At 38.7% G+C, this 22,067-nt stretch overlaps 1 protein-coding gene across 1 annotated transcript; it reads right to left on the bottom strand.

Annotated features, from left to right (window-relative positions):
• Nucleotides 1-755: 755 nt before the first annotated feature.
• On the bottom strand, nt 756-21,958 carry ano2a (anoctamin 2a). The gene is made up of 28 exons (XM_085282076.1): nt 21,853-21,958; nt 17,882-18,051; nt 17,363-17,686; nt 16,187-16,282; nt 15,831-16,003; nt 15,539-15,593; nt 15,383-15,434; nt 15,230-15,285; nt 15,003-15,050; nt 14,560-14,624; nt 14,061-14,195; nt 13,789-13,949; nt 13,370-13,452; nt 11,613-11,624; nt 11,188-11,262; nt 11,034-11,090; nt 10,441-10,515; nt 10,048-10,249; nt 9,216-9,327; nt 8,459-8,516; nt 8,256-8,356; nt 8,010-8,173; nt 7,749-7,901; nt 7,488-7,540; nt 5,531-5,709; nt 3,764-3,869; nt 2,502-3,087; nt 756-2,388 (listed from the first exon to the last, which is right to left on the bottom strand). The coding sequence occupies exons 2-28, from the start codon at nt 18,026-18,028 to the stop codon at nt 1,730-1,732; spliced, it is 3,987 nt and encodes a 1,328-aa protein (XP_085138202.1). The 5' UTR covers nt 18,029-18,051; nt 21,853-21,958; the 3' UTR covers nt 756-1,729.
• Nucleotides 21,959-22,067: the final 109 nt, after the last annotated feature.

The raw sequence follows: 22,067 nt of genomic DNA, 5'->3' as shown, positions 1-22,067 counted from the left end.
CAGGGGAGGAGGAGCCAGGGCAGAAAAGCAACTGACACACAAAGAGAGTGAAACATCACTCTGTATACATAGCTAACTGGGTTGATAACAAACTTATTAATACAAATGAGATGACCTTGGACTTGGTTTTGGTTAACAGAAAGTATTTCCTTTTTCAGTTTTCTGTGCGGAAATAAAAGTAATAATTTCAAGGAACTTATTAAAGCAGTCTAGTGATTATTTTTGTGATTTCCCACTGACAATGTCAAGCTTCAGATGTTGAAAAAATAAAAGTGAACATAAAGCAACTCGTTACTAAAGCATCCTTAATAAAATGTGGAACAGTAGATAGTTTTGTTTCAACATACACCAGAAGGTGGCGATAGAGACAACATAATACATGGACCTGCTTGTCAATATACTGTACATGAGTGACGTGTTATAAATGTAGTGGTGGGTCTGCTGAACACTTTTGTTCAGTTTGCTTTCTCAGAGAAGAACAAGCTGCTTTTTTACTCGTCATAGCAGGTAACTGAATATTTCAGTGGGTATATTTTGATTTTGATCTGTTTATTTATTTTGCCCTTCCTGACACAACATCAAAGAGATTTGTGTCTCCTCCCAGGAATAAAATCTTGTTAGGTCAACATGTAAACCATTATATGATTCATACAAAACTGTGCGAAAAGTCTTAAACACCCCTCACTTATTTACATTTTGCTTCCAAGGTGCCAGATTCTCTCATATTTCTTTAAAGAGGTCTTGAGCAATAGTTCTCCAGGTTTTCTTAAGTTGACTCTACAATAATAATAAAAAACAAAAACATTTTGGCATGGTGTGCACACACTGCCAGTGAAGTAAAAACACACCGCGAGGCACTATCAGTCATAGATTGGCCTCCCCAGAGCATTGAAGCAGTGTGGGATTATCTTACCAGAGAATGAAACACAAAGGACGCAAACATACAAAGGAGAGCTTTGGATGTCCTTCAGTTAGCCCGGAGAACTATTCCTGAAGACTACTTAAAGAAATTATAAAAAAGCTTGCCTTATAGAGCATAGGCTACGTTAAAGGCAGCCATAACAAATACTGACTTTAAAATCAGCTGCGATCAGTATAATATTTAAGTGTTTCCTGTCAATAATCAAAGCCCTTGTCCAAGGAAAAACAGCCTTGAGGTTACTACACAACTTTACAATGAAGAACAAACATGAAAAACATGGGGGTCTTTTATTATAAGTTCATGTGTTTATATATCAAAACATCTAAAGATAAACGTAAATCTAAAAGCACATGAGCTGATTCTAGCTGCAATGAATACAGTTTCATCTTCAGCTGGCCTACAAGGCAGCACTGCTGCATGTGTTGGACTGGAAGTAACAGAGGAGCATTGGCTACTGAGATGTGAGTGTAGGCAAAAAAGAACAGCCCAAAAATATACACAGAAATAAAACAGAATACGGTCCAGTGGGTTTTTTTTCACAGGTCATAGCAAGGAGACTTTCAGAGCAGTCTTTCTCTGAATTGCCCAGCACCCCCATTGTTAGGTTTAGCCCTAAACCACTGAGCAGTATAATGAGGAGTAACATGATAAAAAGGAGTTTCCATTTATGTTTCCTTTCACACCACAGGTATATGCAGTGGGGACTGAAGGGTGTGCCTCCAGGCACAGACAGGAGAAGGTTATCTGAATAGTCCTCTCCCTCCCTCCTCCACCCTCCTTCTCTTCCACTTCGCCTTGCAGCTCTCCTCATACTGGTCTGTTGCGCTTCAGTTCACTGGGGGAAGGCGGGATACGGTCTTCCAGCTTTGTAAAGCTGGTGGAATGGCTAGGCTTTTTAGAGTGCTCCTCAGGACCCTGTGCTCTTTGTCTTGGAGGCAGGGTTAAGCACCGGGCTTTGGCCCTGGAGCGTGGCTGTTGGGGTGGAGGGCCTTTCAGCACAAACAGTTCAGTTGAGGCTTTGTGCTGTTGGGCAAGTAGAGGCTGTGTAGATGATGCGGATGCCTGTGTGTGTGTGGGAGATAATGGGCTGGGCGAAGCTGATGATGAAGGGTCCAGGGAAACCAGGGGAATAAGTGTGGACTTCTGCTGGAACCTGGTGAGGCTGGTGGAGTGGCTGGGCCTTGGCAGGCTGTAGCAAGCCTCAGCCCCTCTGTGGCGAGAAGGCAGGGTGGAGCATCGGGCCTTGGCCTTTGAGCCTGGCTCTCTGGGAGGAGGTGCAATTAATGAGAAGCTCTTAGTTTCATCATCTGTTGTTGTAATCCCTTCCGTGGAGATCTTCAGACTCTGGGATGATCCTCTTTTACACGATGAATGTGACAGAGGTTCAGCATCTTTCTGGCATTCTTGTTTGGAGCCTGAGCGGGGAAGCTCCATATCTTTAATTGTGCCCGATGAGGGTTCTTCATCTATATAACAAAAAACAAAAAAATGAATTGTACGATGCAGACAATATGTTTCACAGACAAGATGAACAAAGAAAGAAGAACTTGTGCTCTGTTATTAAATTGTCTCCTCTTACCTAAGAGGCCCAGCTCACTCATGAAGACGTCCAGATCTACAGTAAAATTTTCATTCTCAACTTCCTTTGCTTCATCTTCATTTGTTCTCTGCCCTCCTTTCTCCTTTTCATCACTTTCCTCTTGCTCAAACTCTTCCTTTCCACCTTCTTCCTTCCCATCCTCCTCCTTAACATCTCCTTCTCCTTCCTTTTCTGTTCCTTCGGCCTCTCTGTTTTCCTCTTCACCTTCATCTCCTCGCTCTTCTAGACCATTTACTCCACCTTCTACCAATACATTTCCAATCTCTGGATCACTGTCACTATCTCTGCTCCTTGCATCCAAATTGATCTCAACCCCCACCACTTCCTCTTCCTCCACTTGTACTTCTTCTTGATTTTCTGGTGGTGCCTCCACCACAATGTCTATGTTGGTGGGGAAGTAGGGGGCTGAGGGTTTTGTGGAGTGAGTTTTGGCACGTGCTTCTTGGTCTTGAGTCAGCAGAAACTCCATCAGCAACATGTTCTCTTTCTTCAGCTGTTCCCGCAGAGATCGTGGTACATCTGGGATCATCCAGGCAACTAACATGCTGAGGAACATGGCAAGGTTCTGATAGAAAAAACAAGTAACAAGAGTTTAGATTTTTATTTTTAAAGAGGGTTAAATAGTTTTGAAAGCCAAAAATGTATTTGTTAAAATAATTTTTTTAAAGGTACCTATGGTAAATGGTAAATAGCCTGTATTTGTATAGCGCTTTACTTAGTCCCTAAAGACCCCAAAGCGCTTTACACTACATTCAGTCATCCACCCATTCACACACACATTCACACACTGGTGATGGCAAGCTACATTGTAGCCACAGCTGCCCTGGGGCGCACTGACAGAGGCGAGGCTGCCTATAGGTAAGAAAGCACTATTTTGCTGGATTAACACTGAATGCCATTAGGCAGTTTGCACACTCACTGAGATCACTTTTTATTATAAACAGATAAATATCAGATAAATAGGTCTGGTCACAGTGAAATAGAGGACATATTAATATAAATTATCCAACTTAATATCAAAGACAACACTACTGTCAGATAAAAACTATCAGCAAATATCAGAAGAGGAAAAGTTGGACTGGTGCATCTCTACTTATCTATACATTATATTAACATCCTTTGAGAAGTCACATATCAGCGGGATAGAAAGCTATTCATGGATTTAAGTAAAAACAGAGCTGGAGATACCCTTTCAGACTAAGTGTAGCATATGTCCTACTGTAGCTAAGTAATATTGATACCTGGAAGAAAATTACGAAGGCCAGTTTTGCAGCCAGGACAGACCAGTACTGTTTAGAGAAGGTGTATGAATCTGTTGCCCACGGAGGATCTCTGTAGTCTTTATACCTGACAGAAAGATACACTGTGAGTATTAGCACAGAGAAACATGTGAGAGCACGGAAAAAAATACACACAAAAAAGCTAAAAGCTATCCAAGCCAAGATTTGACAATTTCTTAAAACTCATCCTTGCACACATTTACAGTAAAAAATAAAAACAATTCAAATCCTTTCAAATCTCAAAATTGATTCTTATACTTCTTTTTCTAACCTCTTATTAATTTCCACACAAATACTCCACAAAAAGTTTTATGAATGTTTTGTAAATGCACTAAAACAAAAGCCTGAAACGTCCCATTTTATATACATTAAGCATTCAGAAGTTTCTCTCAGTACTTGGTTAAAGCAGCTTTGGCAACAGTCACGGCCTTTCTTTGGAATGATCTTACAAGTTTGGCACATGATTGTTTTGGAAGCTTCGCCTATTCTTCTTGGCAGAACTGCCTGGTGTCACTGCACAGCCACGTTCCCGTCTCTCAGGTCTTGCCTGTGGTTGGGTCATTCTAGGCCGTGTTTTTGTGTTTGGGGTGGTTATTTGTCATCGGTTGCAAAAGACTTTCACTGAAAATTAACATTTTTTTCTGCAAGCATCTTTATCACTATCCCGTCTTGTCTTCCACGCCTTGTTGTAATAAAAACAAACAAAAAACAAAACATAAACATCCCCATTGCATTACGTTGTCACGAGTGCCTTAGTCTGTACAGACAGTGTTAATGAAGTCGGATCTATTTTCTCCAAACAAAACTATAAACTGCTTGATAAGAAACTGCTCCAAAACTTGCTACACTACCACGAGGGCCTGATTGGTGGACTGCTACACCAGTGATGGTCCCATCTCCACATAAGGATCTTTCATAGTGACCACTCGCTCATTATTTAAATGTGTGAACAAGTCCACGAGGGGCTGGGAGACGATGCAGATATGCTCTCCCTGGCGCTGCGTGATTTTCTCTTAGGTGTTGAATTTCCATGCACAGCTTAAAAGACATGCATGTTAGGTTAAATGGTGATTCTAAACTGTCTGTCTGTTTCTATGTGTTGGCCATGTGATGAACTGCCAACCTAACCAGGATACACTCTGCCTCTCGCCAAATGACAAGTGAGATAGACTGAGAGAGGAATAATCCGTTAAGAAAACTGCTGGCTGTGTGGCTGAATGGATGGATGGAAATTTTGAAGCGGATACTGGATGGATATGAGCATGAATCACAGTATGTCCCTCAGCGTCTGCTCTGTGATAAGCCACTGCTCTTCCAGTATCATACAGGATACGCTACGGTTTGGCCTTCAATCTGACATCCACCATCAACAGGAAGAATTTATATCGACAGGTGTGTGCCTTTTCATATAGGCTGTACCCAGTTAAGTTGCTGAAACATCTCATTAATTTTTAACAGGATGCGCCAGAGCTCAATTATAGCCCTGTAAGGTCTGAATACTGAAGTAAATTGTTATCTTTAATACATTTAACAATACCTTCAAAAAAAGTTTGCTTTGTAATTTTCAAGTATCCATGAAGACTGATGAAAAATGAATCTGACACATGACAAAATGTGGAAATCTTGAGGAAGTCTTTTTGTATATGTTCCAGGTAAAGCGCTAAGCTGCTGGACTAAAGGATTTAAAGAAAGTTCCAGGTAGGTCAAGGTTAATAGAGTGACTCTGACCTGCACATGGATACTCCAGTGATAAGGGTGGTGTTTGGCGCTGTGCCAGAGGGGAAGTTGCTGACATCGAAGTAGGACAGCGAGTGCTCCGTGTATCCGCTCATGGTGCCATTAGCGCTGTACATGTACTGGTAAACCATTCGTGGAACAAACTCTGATGTGAAGGAGATGACAAATGCCTAGAAAGACAAACAAGGGGTGAAAGTTACATTAGCAATAAATAACTTTATGGTCCAATAATAAGAATAACGTAACATTGGTAATACTGTCTACTTTTTTGTCTGTAGCTTTTAAAGAAATATTACACTTTAAAAATAATTTGGTGTTTTAATTAAATTTTTGATTTATGTCTGTGTTAAAATATTACAATATGTGATTTGAACAATTATACCTGAGCCATCAAATTGACAAGATTTGTCAAATATATTATTGTCAGGAAGGGTTTCTGGTGTAATCTGCCAAAACAAACACGTCGAGCTGTGGCATCCCTTTGAGAATAAATTAGCCGAAAGCAGTTTATATATAGATCCAAGCACCACAGATGAGTGCTCCACCACACAATAAAGGATAGTGGTAAGCAGCATGTTTTGTTTTAAAAAGTGGGGTTTTTTTTCACCATTTAAAATGCAATAATATCTACATAACTATCAAACATACAATAAACGTGACATAACAAAATGAATTGTAGACAAAATCTAAAAACATATATATAAAGAAAGTATTATTCCCCTGATGTTTTCATATTAAAAAAGTGTATTATTTTGAAAGAAAAAATGATAGTGATGACATCACTCAATTCCCAGCATTTCCTCTGACATATTTACTGAATTGCTCACAATAAGACCAATGCCTCTTTTCATTTATAAGAACTTTTCTCTTTTATTTTATAATTTCATAAAAAAGGTTTAGTTTAAGATTTTACCTTACCTTTAGTGAATTGTAAGAAAAAGAACAAAATAAAAACTGATTAAATTAATGACTCCAATTTACAGAAAACATTTCTTTCTCATTATTAATCCTCCTTTTGTTTGGTATCTCCAAACTGAGTGGGGCTTTTTTTCCGATCACATCAAGCAAGGTGTTTAATATTTGATTTCGACACATTAGTAATTAGTAACTGTGTGGGTTAGGATATATAGGATTGCGTTATTATTCATTTTTAACTGTAACTCTAATATTTATATTTTTATTAGCAAATACACAAATAAACAAATGTCAAACAGCCACAAGCTGAACAAACCAAACTGTAAATAATAAAATGAAATCTTGTTTCCTTATCCTAAAGAGGCTGAGGAATAATATTTTGTAAAGCCTTTAAACTTGCCAAAAGAATATGGTAACACCAGTGACAAGATGAGTGACAAATAAAAAAGGAAATCAGTATTTTTAAAAATTTAATTTGTTGCATGTCTGTTGTGAAATTTGTAGACCTCTAAAAGAGCCAACCAAAAAAGTCCCGACTATTTCAATTTGCAACTTACATTATATATTATATTATATATTATATTATATTGTATTATATTATATTATATTATATTATATTATATGTTTAAAAGTACACTTTGTTACAACTGTTCCACATGTGTTTGCAGCATTTCTATGCTATGACACAGAAATGCTGCAAACCAGCATCAAAGTGAAAGGAGGAAGATTTTAAGTATACTGCAAATTCAAGTATATGAGCAATTAAAATAATTTAAAGCTGCATTAAAGTTGCTTTTGAGCTCAGAGACCTGCAAATTGTGCCACACCTCTAGCTGCCATAGAGTGCCTTGTTACAATATTATGAATTTCAGTAAACAGAATTTAATTCGATGGACTGAACATTTGCACTTATTCAGCAAGGACATAGCAGCAGCATTAAGTTGCAGTTAAACTGGAGTTCCCTTCAGTATACACTTCTCTGCCAGAAGTCAAAGGTTATAGAGAGGAGACTCATACACGCACACACACTTACATTGGTGATGACAGAGAATTTGCTGATTCCACAAAGGATGTTGTACCAAATCCCTGGAGATAGCATGCACATGAAAAGAGACAAAGGGGAGGAAAGAAGTGTGTCAATCCATGTGTATCAATGTGTGTGGGCATGCGTGTATTCATGTAAAAGAAAGGAAAGAAAAAGAACTTGATTAGAAATTTAGGGATAGGGTTTTTTTTAGTGTCACATTCACACAGAGGAAGACAGAGAGGACATGAGCACATGTGAAATCTGTACCTATGTCTTTGCACCTCACAGCATCGGGACGCCGGATTTCGGTGACAAATTTTGCAGCGTCGAGGCGAATCTCGATGACATTGTTGAGCAGCGCAAACGCTGGTGCCAGCGGGAAGGAGGCCACAAACAGAGTCACAAACCCATACTGGATTACTGTATATGTCAAGACATGCACACATGGTTACATGTTAATGCAGGTTCGTTGCAGTATTGAATGATTTTGTGAATAAATATATATCCAAGGGACCAGAAGAGACTTACTCATTTCCATGTATTCTGGACTGACACCTTCAAACGGTTCGAGGGTGAAATCCTTGTCAAACTGCTGTTTCGGTCGCTTCTCCTCTGTTTCACTGTCCTCATCTTCTGCTCCTCTATTCTTTCCTTTTTGTTCCTGTATTGTTCTGTACATCTTTTTCAACTTACTGTAAAACAGAAAAGATATATTTACAGAGTCAAATTACAGATTCAAATTCTGTACATTAAGCAGTATCTGGGAACACTTACGGTACGAGTATCTCAAACACATTGTTTTGGATGAGTTGTTTTCCGAGCATGATCATGCTGAGCTGGATGCACAGCTCAATGAGGCAGCCAGGAGGGGCGCACTGTAGAAGGCAAAACACACATTTACATAAAAGACTACAGATCATTTATCTTACACGTACATACACAAAACAATAATCACTAATGTGTGTAGTGCAACAAACCTCCTCCATGCGATAGTCTCCAAAGACATAAACATAATCGCCAGGCCGCCCAGCAAACCTGTATGAGGAGAGGACCAAGTCACGTGATAAAGGAATGAAGACACACAGTGCAGAGTGAGTAGGACAAACTCATCTCAGCAAACTAATCATGGGGCAAAGAGTATGTTTGTGTGAGACAATATATATGAAATGTAGCATATGAAGAGGAAATATATTTAATTTGAATGCAATTTTCCATTCCTTTGCTAAGTAAATACATTAACCATATAGGAAGAGAAAGATTGTGTTGCCTTATGCAATTTCAACAGCTTAATTTCTATCATACTCTGTCACAGTCTGCATAACTATTGCCATTAAAACTGTATAAAAATGTATTCTTTCACCATTTTTTAACTAAACACTGGCATAAGTGAGATGACAAAAGATTGAAAGTGATAGTACTCCACTATGACTTTGTGGTCACTCGCATTTTTCCCTGTTGGCTGTATCTTGGGCAGCAAAAGACGGCAACAGGTTAACCTGCACTCGACCCATGATTACAGCCTTCCCTGTTTGCTTCACAGCCATTGGATACAAGCCAGACATTAGAAAAGTATCTCTCCTGCAGTGCTAATTTTAGAAAACTGGTGACAATCAAAATGGTTAATTATCTCTACCTGTGAGACGACAGACAAAGAATAAAAATGCTGTGTAGTCCCACATCAAATGGGACCCCAGGTCACTTTATGAGCTTGTGAAGAAAGACAAAAATACAGACCTGCCCTTGAAGAAGGCCACATAGAAAATTGGTGCAAAGGCGTTCATGGATTTGAGGAAGAAGGACTTGAATATTAGTCTCTCTTCAAACTCCTCCGTTGTCTTTGGAAGTTCTGTTGAGACATGACTTAATTCTATTAATTCCAATTACAACTTTAAACACATCACCTGCATCATCAGTTTCTTTATACTGGTTACGTTTCACTAACAATATCACCAAGACCTGTTGTACTAAAATACATGGTGAAGTATCTAATCGTGTTAGATGATACAGTTAGTTACATGAAAATTAAAACTCAAACAGCAGAAGGCTTAAAGACAGATCTTGTAAAACAGAGTGGACAATGTTAGAGCTGTCTCAACAACAGTGACACCGTTATAATCAGTAAAGATGTTTCTAGAATAGAATCACTGTGGCTTCGGGTGGTTTTCATCTCTGTGCTGTGTTGCCAGTTTTGTGTTCATACATATAAAGATAGATCACATGTGTGTCTTCACACCTCACCTGCTTAGGATGAGGTTATGTGCTGGAGTGTGAGACTGTAGCCTCAGGTTTATACTGTCAACTGATAATTTTGTGACAATGAGTTTCAGGTAACACAAAAGTAATGTAACAAGTACTGTAATGAATTACTTTCTCCAGGGAGTAATCAAGTAATATAAATTCAGGAAAATGCGGTAATGTGTAATGCCTTACTTTCTTGAGTAGTAAATTATGTTTGCTGGTGAGTGTCCAGTTTTATAACTTGTTTTACCTTCAAGATTTTACTGCTTTCTGTCTCCAATTTAAACAATTTCAATGATTAAACTTTCTAACAGCATTAAAAAAGTACCAAGCTCAGTTAGCCACACGGCGATCGCTCCGTAGACCTCTTCCAACACCAGAACAACCAGCATATTGAGGATGATGCCTGTGGTTGTGACTGTCATCCTAACGCTGGCCTTGGCCTCCGGATCAGGGTTCATGGACCACACACTCAGCATGCAGATGCGGTAAACTGCCACCCCGAACACCGCTGAGAAGGTGATGAATATCTGAAGACACAAAAAGTTTATAAAAACTTTAAAGTTTATATTAAAATATAAAAACCTTCTGATTACTGTTAAATACAAACAAATAAAAATACAAATAATGATAATAATAATAATAATCTCCCTTAAGAAATCAAATCAACAAAAAAGAAAGATAGAAATGTGAGAATAAGAAGAAAGTATGATTGCAGTACCAGCAGTAGTAAGGTGGATATATTGATGAGATAACCTGGCATGTGATCCTCTATGTCCAGTGACTCGGGCTCTTGCTGCCAAGAAAACATGCATATTATTTTTGTTCTCATCATCGGTATATGAGTTAGCACTGTGCATTAATGCACTGCACATGTTCTACACACACACATGCACACACGTTTTTGTTTCTGTCTGGCAGGTGCGTGTTTGCCATCTCAAAGGACAGAAATCCCCTCCCCTTCTTCCTCTGCTCCCTTTTCCCTCTCCAACAGTAATCTGGGCTAATCTCAGGCAGGTAAGCTGCTTTGGACTCAACCATCCACAGTAGGTGTAGGGGGGTTTATTATGAACCAACATAAAGTCATACACACACAGGTAGTCTATATTAAATCTACAATATATGAAAAACCCAGATAAACTGTAAGATTTGCTTTTCTGGCAGTAATTCACTTAACTTCATTGAGAATAAAGTAAATCGGGGAGTGACATTATCTGCTAGCAGTAATGAAAGAAGTTTAAATACAGCCCTGCCCTTTACCCCCAGCAGCTCTGTCCACATAATGTCCTGTCACTCAGGGCAGTGTAGTGATACCTGGTAGGCCAGCATCTGGTCTGTTTCTCCATCTCTACCGTCCCCAGACTGAGTCATCTGCAACAGAGGAAAAAAGACACAGTGAGTGAGTGAAATCTGTGTCTTTTGTGTGGCAAGTTATAAAACTGAATGTGAATAAAAACACACATTATACCTTGTTTGCAGACTGTGCTTTCATCTTGGCTTTTTTCTCCTGCAGTGCTTCTTCATATTCAGGTCTCAGCTCCTCCTGCAGTACACACACACACACACACACACACACACACACACACACACACACACACACACACACACACACACACACACACACACATTTAAAACACATGCACTAATGTCTGGCATCTGCCATTACAAAACCATTTATTTTGTGTGAATTATTTACACCTTTAATGTAAGTGATTTCAATCTGCAACTGTGACCATTAACTGAGTTTTTCAATTGCTGATGTTTAGTATTAAAATTCTTAACTGTAGATACACAACCCATTAAATGCCAACACATTAAAACATTAACAATGAATTTATTTCACAATGCATAAAAAATGGCTACAGAAACTTGCGGGTAAAGAAACCTGCCCACCTGGACTCGCTCCTTCGGGCAGGAGACAAAGTGACGAATGAAAGAGGCAGAGACAGATATGCACACACAGTTAGAAAGGGAAGAGAGAGAGTAAGAAAGATTAGCTGTTTTCATAAATGAATGCTGTTCATGAACTCTGTAACACACAACAGATAATTCTCTGTGTTATATATTTATTCAAAAATAGTTCATTTGAATAAGAATTTGGAAAAAAAAAAGATGGATGGACGGTTCTGGGGAGGGGCCACATGTCGTTGCTATGAATTTCATGAATTTCAACTATTTCTAAGACACACTCATTGGCTAGTTTATTCAGTACACCTTGCTAGTCTCTGGTAAAGACCCACTTGAGCCTTAGACTTAACAAGATGACAGAAACCTTCCTGAGAGATTTTGGTCGATATCAACATGACAGCATCACACAAGTTGCTGCAGATTTGTCGGCTGCAAATTCAACATGGCAATCTCCCATCCCACCACATCCCAAAGGTCCCCAATTGAATTGAGATCTGGTGTCTGTGGAGACCATTTGAGCATAATGAACCCCTCGTGATGTTCAAAAAACCAGTATGAGATTATTTAAGCTGTGGGCCATGGCATGTTATTCTGGGGGAAGCAGCCATCAGAATAACATGGTCATAAAAGGATAGACTTATATTCAGGCAGGCTGTGGTGTTAAACAATGCTTAAGTGGTACTAAGGAGCTAAACGTGTTCCAAGAAGATATCACCTACATCATTAAACTGAACCGTTGACACAAGGCATGACAGAGTCTTTCTGTTGCTCATGTTTCAAAATCTGACCCTGCCATCCAAATGTTGCAGTAGATATGGACCATTTTTTTTTCTACTGTGCACCTTTGGTGAGCCCAGAGTAACTGCAGCCTCAGTTTGTAGTTCCCAGCTGACAGGAGTGGCAGCTATCCACTTCAAGGTTTGATGTGTTGTGCACTCAGAGATGCTCTTCTGCATTCCTTGGTTGTAACAAGTCGTGATTTGAGTTACTGTTGCCTTTCTGACCTCTGGCATCAGTATGGCATTTTCTGGATATTTCTCTTTTGGACTTTTGGATCCTTCTCTTTAAATTTTAGAAATGTTTGCGGGCGAAAATCCCAGTAAAAAACTAAAGTAAACAGTTTTTGATACTTGGACCTGGATCTTGGATCTGAGATCTATAACCATGACATGTTTAAAATCACTTTATTCCCCATTCTGTTTGAATTTTAGCAGAGCATGTTGCCTAACGTCTATATGTTTAAATGGATGGAGTGGACGAATGGAGCTGATGTTATGCGATTGGATAGCAGGAGTACCTAATGAAGTGGCTGGTCAGGGTACATTCTCATGTACGTCCGCTGGATAATCTCAAGCGAAGTTCAAACAGCTATAGTTGTTCTAGGCTGTGTCTGTGTATGTTATGACCCTGCTTTGTCATACTATCCAGGAAATACCCTTTAAGAACTCGCCAATCCCATTACCACACTTAACACCCTAAACACATGGATACATGGGTGCCTACAGGTATGTGTATGTAGGGGATGGGCGGTGTTCTGAAACAAATGATAATCTACAAGGTAAACCACAACTTATCCCTGCCGTCAAGTGTCAAGAGGTTAAAACTCTGGGCTTGACTTACATGGGTTATAAAAATAGAAAGTGAAAAAATAAAATTATGTAATAATTTGATTGATTTTCATTTTCAGTTATTAGAGCATAGTTTTTTTTTAATTGTACAATATGCCAAATCTACTTCATTACCTCCTCATCCTCGAGGCTCGTCAGGTCCCACGTATGTTTCAGATACATCTGCCGCCTTTTCCAGTGCTCAAGAAACCATGCAGCTACAAAAAAATGAACATAAGGAATTCAGAGAAATTAAAAAAAATATAACGATTTAAAAAAAATTATTTGCATTCACTAGGTTAAAAAAAATCTATTTTGGCAGGAAATTTATTCATAAACATATCCTAAATGTGAATGTGTTCAGAAAATTAAATAAGCCTGTTTTTTTTACAAAATAAGTAGCTTCATATCTTAAAATGTATATCTGGGTAAACTGAAAGTTGAATTAAGAAATCTAAGTGTTTATTAAATGTCTGTCTATCTACTGGAGTTGCTGTGTTAAAACTTACTGCGTATGCTGTAACAGGGATATGCATTAAAGTGTGTATAGTTACCCCACAGAGACATGAAAATAGCAAAGAGGACAGTGGCTCCATTGTCAAACAGGTATGAAGCTCGGGCCAATGAGCACACCGAACTCAGACGCCAGTAGTCGCACACGCCATCACAAAGTGGACACATGGTGATGTTCAAGCTGTCATTACACGTCTCCTGACTTAAATACACATGTTAAAACAGCACATGCATAATAACATTAACACTGTGTGTCAGTAATACACTTTTGATAAGCACAAACAGATTTGAAGACTAATTAGTATCTACCCACCTTGGCACATTGGTATCCACAGTAAGTATGCCGTATAGGAAGACAATGATGCCCAGTACTGAAGGAGGGATGAGGAGCTGAGTATAAACACCCAGCCATGCAAAATACAACCCAATCTGTTCTCCAAAGTACTTTCTGTAAACAAAGGAGCAACGTGCAGGCTATACATTTTTGTCAAGTGGAAATGTGAAGAGCCAAGGACATATGCTATTTTAGACTCAAGCGGTGTTCAATTTAAAAACACAAGAAAAAACTGATCTCACCTGAGAAACATTAGAAACCTTAACGTTTACTTGGCACATCTATGAACTTTATTATTAATAGTAGAATTAGTACTTTTAGTTTAAAACTTTGACTTGGCATCTCATCTATAATAATAATAATAATGATAATGGCAAGCCTTAAACACCTATATTGTTTCTTAAAGATCAGTATTAGTGGCTGTAATGAACAATACACTAAAAGCTAAAGCTATAGCTAGAAATTCATAGCTCAGTACCTGATAAGATCTACAGGCTGGTATTTATGCATGACTCCATAGTTAGCCCATTCTTCATGGAGGAGCTGAAAGATGCACAAGAACATGACAGAAAAGTTTATAACAGTTAATAACTAAAATGTCAGATGCAATGTTTTCAGGCCTTTCATTATAAATGTCAGACCTGTGGACCTCACCCAGGGTGTTGATAGTAAATAATCAAACTGTATTAAGATTTGATTATGTATGAAAGAACTCAAACTACTGGATCACATATAGATTTGTACATTGTATTATTTTTAAAATATGTTAGCGCCTAAGCGCTCTGAAGCTTGGTTAGCAACAGCAAAGATTTTATCCCTTAAATGAATGTATCACCTCCATCGACGTCATCAAGGATGTTCCAGAGGGAAAAAACATTTTGTCAACACATGCTTATCCACATCCAGTTAGAGAAAACTCACCTGTCTATCATTTCTCTGATCTTTCCCTCCTCTCCTTGTGAATGACCCCTAAAACAGAAAAAGTGATCAGCTCTTTATAAGACACATAGTGGTTTACTTTAAATCATATTAAATCCACAGGATTGAGTGAAGATGAGGTTTTTAGGAGTTGTACATTTTTTTGTTACTTATATACAGTAACTGAGCAGAACAAAAGCACTTCAAGCAGAGGTCTTCATTTTACTTACGTCATGCAGAGGGAAAGCAGCAACATAGACACCCCGAGCCAGTAAAGAGTTGATGCCTTACAACACAAGAAGGTAATGTAACACACAGGCAGTTTAGCTACGACTGTCAGCATGACTCTGAACAATATGAAACAGAAAAAAAGTAGATCTCACCGGTAGTTTGGCAAGAGTGTCTGCAAGTAGTACGTGAAATAATCTCAGCTACCTAGAAGCACACGTAACATAGTATAGAAATTTTAAGTGAGCTCATTTATATTTAAACTTTAGATTTCAGAATCTTTTTTTCATGACAAAAACTCCCGGACTCACTATTCTGCTCCGCGTCGCATTGTCAAACAGAGTCTCTGTTGACTTGATGTCATAGCTGTAGGGACAAAATAAATTAGGGTTAAAAATAAAGCCTGTTCTCAAAAGTTTTGCGAATGGCAAGTTCCTTTTTTGCGTGTTTCAGTGGCATACAAAGTTCTGAATTATCTTTATATTAAAATATAATACCTACTGAATACCACTTTGATTTTTCAGTCACCAATAAAACTATGTGTGTCCAAAGCTAAGATTGTCCTTATTATTCACCAGTAAGTGTGATCATCTATGTACTCACAGATGGAGTTTGTCTCTGATAAAAGGGTGTTTGAGGGTTTTAAAATTGACGCGTGTCTGGGAGTCCCTCTGGATGTCAAAATCGGGGACGTCCGGCTGAAATGGTGTGTTGATTTTAGTGGCAACAGAATCCCACATCCCAGCAATGCCTGTCCCTTTCCGCAATTCACATTTCTACAGAAAGACGACACACATGAAAAACATTTTGATCAAAGCTACTTGGTCATTTTCCACAGTTTTCCAAACTGCAAGTCCCCGAACCAAATTAAAAATCTCAAAAAAAAAGCTCAAAATGTACTAAATAAAACTGGAATTTCACTGACCAAGATATGTTACTGACTGCGTGAAACTGCTGACCTTTTTTACTGCGACTTTGATCTTCTGCAGCTCCGCTTCTCGGCTCAGTATTGACCATGGGATGTGCAGTCGAATAAACCCCATGCCGTTTGACCTCTGCACATCAGCACACATATTGCCAGAGAGAGTCATTAGAAATGTGAAGATGGCAAAAAATTACATTCATAACTAAAATATATGCTTCTCTAAACCTGTCAGGATGACACATTTGATTATATTTGATGAAGCTCTTTTGTAAGAAATCCCATTATCACAAATCCAGGACCACTCAATCCTGCAAAGTATGGAAAACTGCAGATAACTGTTGGGACGCTTTCCTGCAAATTGCAATGATGTACCCAATTATCGGTTCTGATAATACGAAATGTGGTCAGTTACTGAGCTTCTTGAGCTCTGTCTTCCTGTCTGCCAAAGCAATTACTGCAGTGACCACATTGCTAGGCAGGTACAGCATCACAAGCTCAAACATCACCTCCCAGATATGGCTATGTTGTGCATTTACAGCAGTAAATCCGTAACAGCCTTTTTCACATGTATCCTGAGCCTCAATGGGGACAAGTAATGAATATTGTAAAACATAATAATGTTATTGCTAGCTTTAATAACAAAAAACCTTTCGATGTTATAGCTAAGACATGATCAAGCACACTATTCCTTTACATATAAATACTTACTAGTCGCAGCCAAATACATGTATGTGGCAGCCAGCACACGCTTCACAGTATTAACTCACTGTTTAATAAGGTCCTATAATCTGGCCTTTGGCTTCGCCCTTACAATCAATGCTCTTAATCCCCATGTAAAACAGCAGCCAATTTAACCTACGAGCTCTGCACAATCAAATAGACAGACAGAAAAATCACACACTAAATGCATTTATGTGCAAAGACACAAATAGGATAGAAACAAACCCTTTGTACATTGTGTTCATGAAAAAACAAATCCGGCACTATTTTGTTGTTAGTTGTGTATTTTTTAATTTATTATTCAATCATACACCACTGAAATTAAGCATTCTATTGTGCAGACGAGGCTTCTAGCTTCAGCGGGCAGGCTTATGGTTTACCTGCTGGGCAGCTGTCCAATCATAGGATTTGTGGTCGAATCACTTAAGGGCAGTCCAAAGCTGTAAACAACAATATTCACTGTGAAAGCTCTGTAAAAGCACATACACACCTCCTTATCACGCTCAATCTGTAGCCCAGCCTCCAGCAGGCCTGCTTCAAACTCCTCCCTCATTAAAGCTTTTTCCTCCTCAGTAAGCTTAGACTCTTCCGCGTCTCCCGCATGAGCTCCCGGCTCCCCAGACTCTGCTTCCGCTTCCCATCGACCTTGTACCGGGATTGGCATTGGTATAGGTATCGGTAGACTCCCGTTAGATGAAAGGGAAAGACGCGACTTTGATGTTCTCCTTTTTTTGTATTTGTAGCAAAGCACGTAGTCCACTTTCCTCTTGCCATCAGCAAAAAAAAGCCCAGGGCCAAGCTCAATGCCAGACTCCTACCAAACCAGAAAACAAATATTATAATTTGGCTGAGTGATGAGATAAAGGCTGTGATTTTAGGGCGAATACTGTACAGGCAACGTGGCAACAGTTTAAATGTGACATCTCCAGAATAAGAAAGCAGAGCTGTAGGAGGAAAAGATGCGCTACAGACGTGGGATGTTAAAGCCAGCGTTCAGGTGCAACCATACCGGAGGTGGAGGCTCGTCATTGTCATCGAGGTTGACAGGGCCTCCATTGGCGGCGTCAAGTCCGAGCCCAGACAGTGATCGGGCCAATGAAATAAGCTTCTGTGAGTGAAAGGACGATGACTCACTCATTGCTGTGGTTAAGGGCATACATTCGTTTCCGTTTCATCCCTCTGTGGGCACATGAAAGAGAAAACAAGAGTTAAGTGTTGCCAAAGGCCTGCCAGGAGAATATTAATATATAACTTAATGCAACTGTTTTGTGCTCTCATTCCTGTAAGTAAAACTTATAAGTATAACTTATAAAGTGATGACATGTTATCTAACATTCATTAGACCTCCTAATTAAAAGAACAAGGAAGCGAGTCAAGGTTTATTTTAATTTACCTTTAATTATTATGTTTTTTTTAAATGCCCATTTAATTATATATCAAGTCAAGAAGACTTTTTTTTTGTCGACCTAACAATATACACTCATGTATACAATGGGATAAAAAATCATTATTGTATGGGAAAAAACAAATAATAAAACTGAGGCAAATGTTGTCTTCTCAGTCTTTTTGCAGAAAATATGAAATATTTAGATTGATCCTTAATTTAAGGTCAAATAATATATCTGAGAAAACAGTAGGGGCTCTTTCAGACTGACAGATAAACTCAAAGCCAAAATTAAGCTGTCTTGTCTCCCTTTTTTTTACTCAATTGAAGCTGTAGGCTCAGATTAAGCCCACACTGCAATCCAAGCAGCACAGGCTGCAATCTGTTGGGACAATTTGGTCGCTGAGCTCAGACTCTGGTGCTAAAGAATGAAGCGGCATCTCGAAAGACTGTGACTCACACTCTCGCTATTGCTGTGAATCCCTTGAATTCACAGAAATAAAATATGGAGTCATTTCTTTGGCTTGACTTGGAACTCTACATTAACTTTTCAGCACAATGTAGACTTTTACACAGCTCTTTTTGAGGCTTTTGGAAGGTTTTTTTTTTTAAGTCTTTTTAGAGCAGATCAGGTGAGGCATAGCAAAGAGCAACAAAGTCAGCTATAAGAGTTAGACATTGTGATCACCAACCCAGGACAGTGAGGTTTGTGGCCCATGTGAAACCAAAAGGCGAATTTGACCTTTGCTTTGAGCACGTTTGTGCATACTAATGCACTGAAACAGGATCAGAGCTCGTAAGATTAAATACGTCAATTTCACTTTCAGTATTATTGTTTTCTTCGAGCTTCAGTTATTCAAAAGATGTAACAGTCCATTTAGTTTTTCTTAAACGTAAATTGAAAAAACAAACACATTTTATAATAAACTATGACTAATATTTTAACAGCGGCTCTACATTTCACTCTGCACAGCCAAGAACAGCATCATCCTTTCATCTCTGTCTGATGAATTCTCCTAAAAAAAAGTGTTTAATAAGTATAATGCTTTCTGTTTTTATTCCTCCCTTCTATCCCCTCACAGGAAAATGTTTGAAAAAACTAGCATTGCTGAACATAGTAGTATAAGATCACATGTCAAAAAAACTGACAAAAAACAGTTACAGTCCATTTCAATGCAATATAATATTGTCCATGTGCTTTGAGATACTATTATATTTATGTTTCTGAAACTGATAAGAGGTTAAAACATGTCAAATCTGAAAAAATCTTTCTCTATTTAAAAACTTTTATGTTGTCACCAAAACATCTCAATATGTGTTTTGATTTGAAATCTTTATTCAGTCTGAGTGATTTTTTAAGCAATATGTAGTTTTTCCCCCCTGCATGATCAGTACAGTACATTTTCTTTATCACTATTTGTATATTGTCATATTTTTAATTATCATAGCATGTTTTTCAGTGTAATTTGCTTAGTTAGGGCTATAATTGATGTGCTACTGTATAAAGATGTACAATATAAAGAAAAAAATTTTTTTACTCAGATGCTACGCTAAAAAAATGTTTTGGGGGTCAGGGGATCTTCTTCTGTTTTTTCTGGAGTTTTGGTTGCCAACTGATGATGTTTTGTTATAATTCCTTTCATCTGTTGACCAATTAGAGCTTCAGAAAAACAATGCCAGCTATTTCTTTTCCTTGGAAAATTACCTGAAGGATTGAACACAACATTTTTAAAATTTAAATGTTTTAAATATTAAGATTACTTCTTGGAACCGAAAATGGTCACAATGTTTGCATCATGATTACACTTTGTATGTTGGTAAAATTGTATTAAAGTCCTACCAACCTAAAATACTAAGCCTCCAGTTACACAATTACACTAACAGCCAACAAACCAGCATGAGTACAACAAAAACGACAAAAACTTCAACAGTCAATCCCCTTACACATATACACAAACATCCACGATAATCCCAGTTATCCAAGAGTCAGCAAACACAGCTTGACACACACTGGCAAGACATTGCAGGTAAAATTGCAGGTTACTTTCTTTTCTTCTGCATTTTTAGCACAAAGTAAACATTCAAAACAGATATCGATGTTCCTGTTTGACTACACATGGTCTATTGGACATTTATGATTGGTCTGTTTAATTATGTAATGTAGGTAGGGTGTTTTAGATTTCTCTCTAATAATTTTGCAAACGGGTCTGGTTTGTTGTTTTAATTTCATTTCCATTGGATGTTCCATATTTTGAGCCCTATTCAATTAGCTTATTAGTCATAGTGCCATTTCTTCTGTGGCTGAGATTCTTGCTAAAACTGTTCATATATAATAATATTTATGCACACTTTGCAGTTAACCGAATTAATCATGTCCCATTAACATACCACAGAGGTCCATCATTAATCTGCTGGAAATATTAAGCCTGGAGCTTGGGTGCTGGACCACATCTAAAACTCCTTTCTGTGTGACAATTAAGATTTAGATTCACACAGTTCTCCTCTTTCCTCTCGTAGATCCTGAAACCTTCCCCACACTTCTGTCATCATCTAAAGCCACCACTGACATCAGTTTCCCCCTCCCACAACACTCTTATAGATGTATGCCTCTTTCCAGCTATTAGGTCAAAACTAAGACCTCAGATCTAGAAAAACAAAAACAAAATACAACTGGATTAAAAAAAAATTGGTCAAGAAGTTCTCTTCTAAGAGAATATTATTCCCCCAAATTATCCTTTTTGGATTTCATCTTTTAATCAATAAATTAGCATCTTAATGATAGTGTGGTGATTGCCCCTGACTACTAATATTCTCCTCATGTTTTATTTATTTGAATATTTTTTACTGACTTTTATCCCCCAAGTCTGTTTTATGACGTATTTGTCCTCCTTTCCTGGTAACTTTAAAGCAGGCACCGGAGGAGTGACAACAGAATTGCGTGTGTCTCAGCATGGGGCTTATAGGCCTGTAAGCTTGCTGACAGCTCAACCCGAGACGCCGGGGGTCAGATGTACCTGCACACTAACTTTAATGTGGCGCTGCTCTAATACTGTCTCTCCTGAAGCACCCACCCATCGCTAATTTCAAAGAACCGCTTGTTACTTTCCAGCACAACAACAGCAAGGAGAGCTCAAAATGACTTGCATCAAACTTTCACTCGAGCCTACAGACTATCATTGAAGCCTAAATCTAAATCAGCATAAAAACATCGACAAGAGACGTCATCAAATTATCTAATTTTCATTTTGACTAATTAATCCCTGGGCAGTTGCTTTGGTGATTCGATAAATATGTTTAATTGGATGCTCGTTGGCGCAACAGTTGTGCGCACGCAGATGGTGGTTTGGGGAAAAAAACACAGTCTCAGCACACTGACACGCACCACTACATCCATCGGGGGATTTCAACAGTAGCAGTAGCTCAAGTCATGGGTATTGTAAACACTTGCAAATAAATGAGTGGTAAAGTCCAAATGACCCTTATAAATCGGACACCATAGGATATTCCTGTATATGCCTCAGTGCTGGATAGCAAAATGATGCGCGCTTTTTTTAAAATTTGCACTTCCGATGAAAGAAAGCGAAAAGAGGACTCACCAGTACTCGCGGAGGATCAGGTCTTCGCCAGGGAGATGATTGACAAGACGCGCGATTTGCACAGCCTGAGGGGCTGAGATGGTGGACAATCCGCGCGCGCTCCCGCAACCCCTGGCTTATTGCGCGAGCACAAGACGGCTAATTCCCTGACCGTTCCATACTGAACGGAAGGAAGGTGTGAAGCATATTACTGGATACAAGAGGGGTGTGTGAGT

This window comes from Mchenga conophoros, linkage group LG7 (genome assembly GCF_057382185.1).
Source record: "Mchenga conophoros isolate Kocher_MC1m ecotype Shallow Benthic linkage group LG7, M_conophoros_male_GT1.1, whole genome shotgun sequence".
In the NCBI taxonomy this organism is placed as follows: Eukaryota; Metazoa; Chordata; class Actinopteri; order Cichliformes; family Cichlidae; genus Mchenga; species Mchenga conophoros.
This window is presented reverse-complemented; position numbering and strand designations above follow the sequence as displayed.

Excerpts from the sequence above, each read along its gene's own strand:
- ano2a (XM_085282076.1), bottom strand. The coding sequence starts at position 18,028 with ATGCCCTTAACCACAGCAATGAGTGAGTCATCGTCCTTTCACTCACAG. Across the intron at positions 15,286-15,382 it reads ACACTCTTGCCAAACTACCG|GCATCAACTCTTTACTGGCT; the intron begins GTGAGATCTACT and ends TTGTGTTGTAAG. Across the intron at positions 7,902-8,009 it reads TCCAGAATACATGGAAATGA|TAATCCAGTATGGGTTTGTG; the intron begins GTAAGTCTCTTC and ends TGACATATACAG.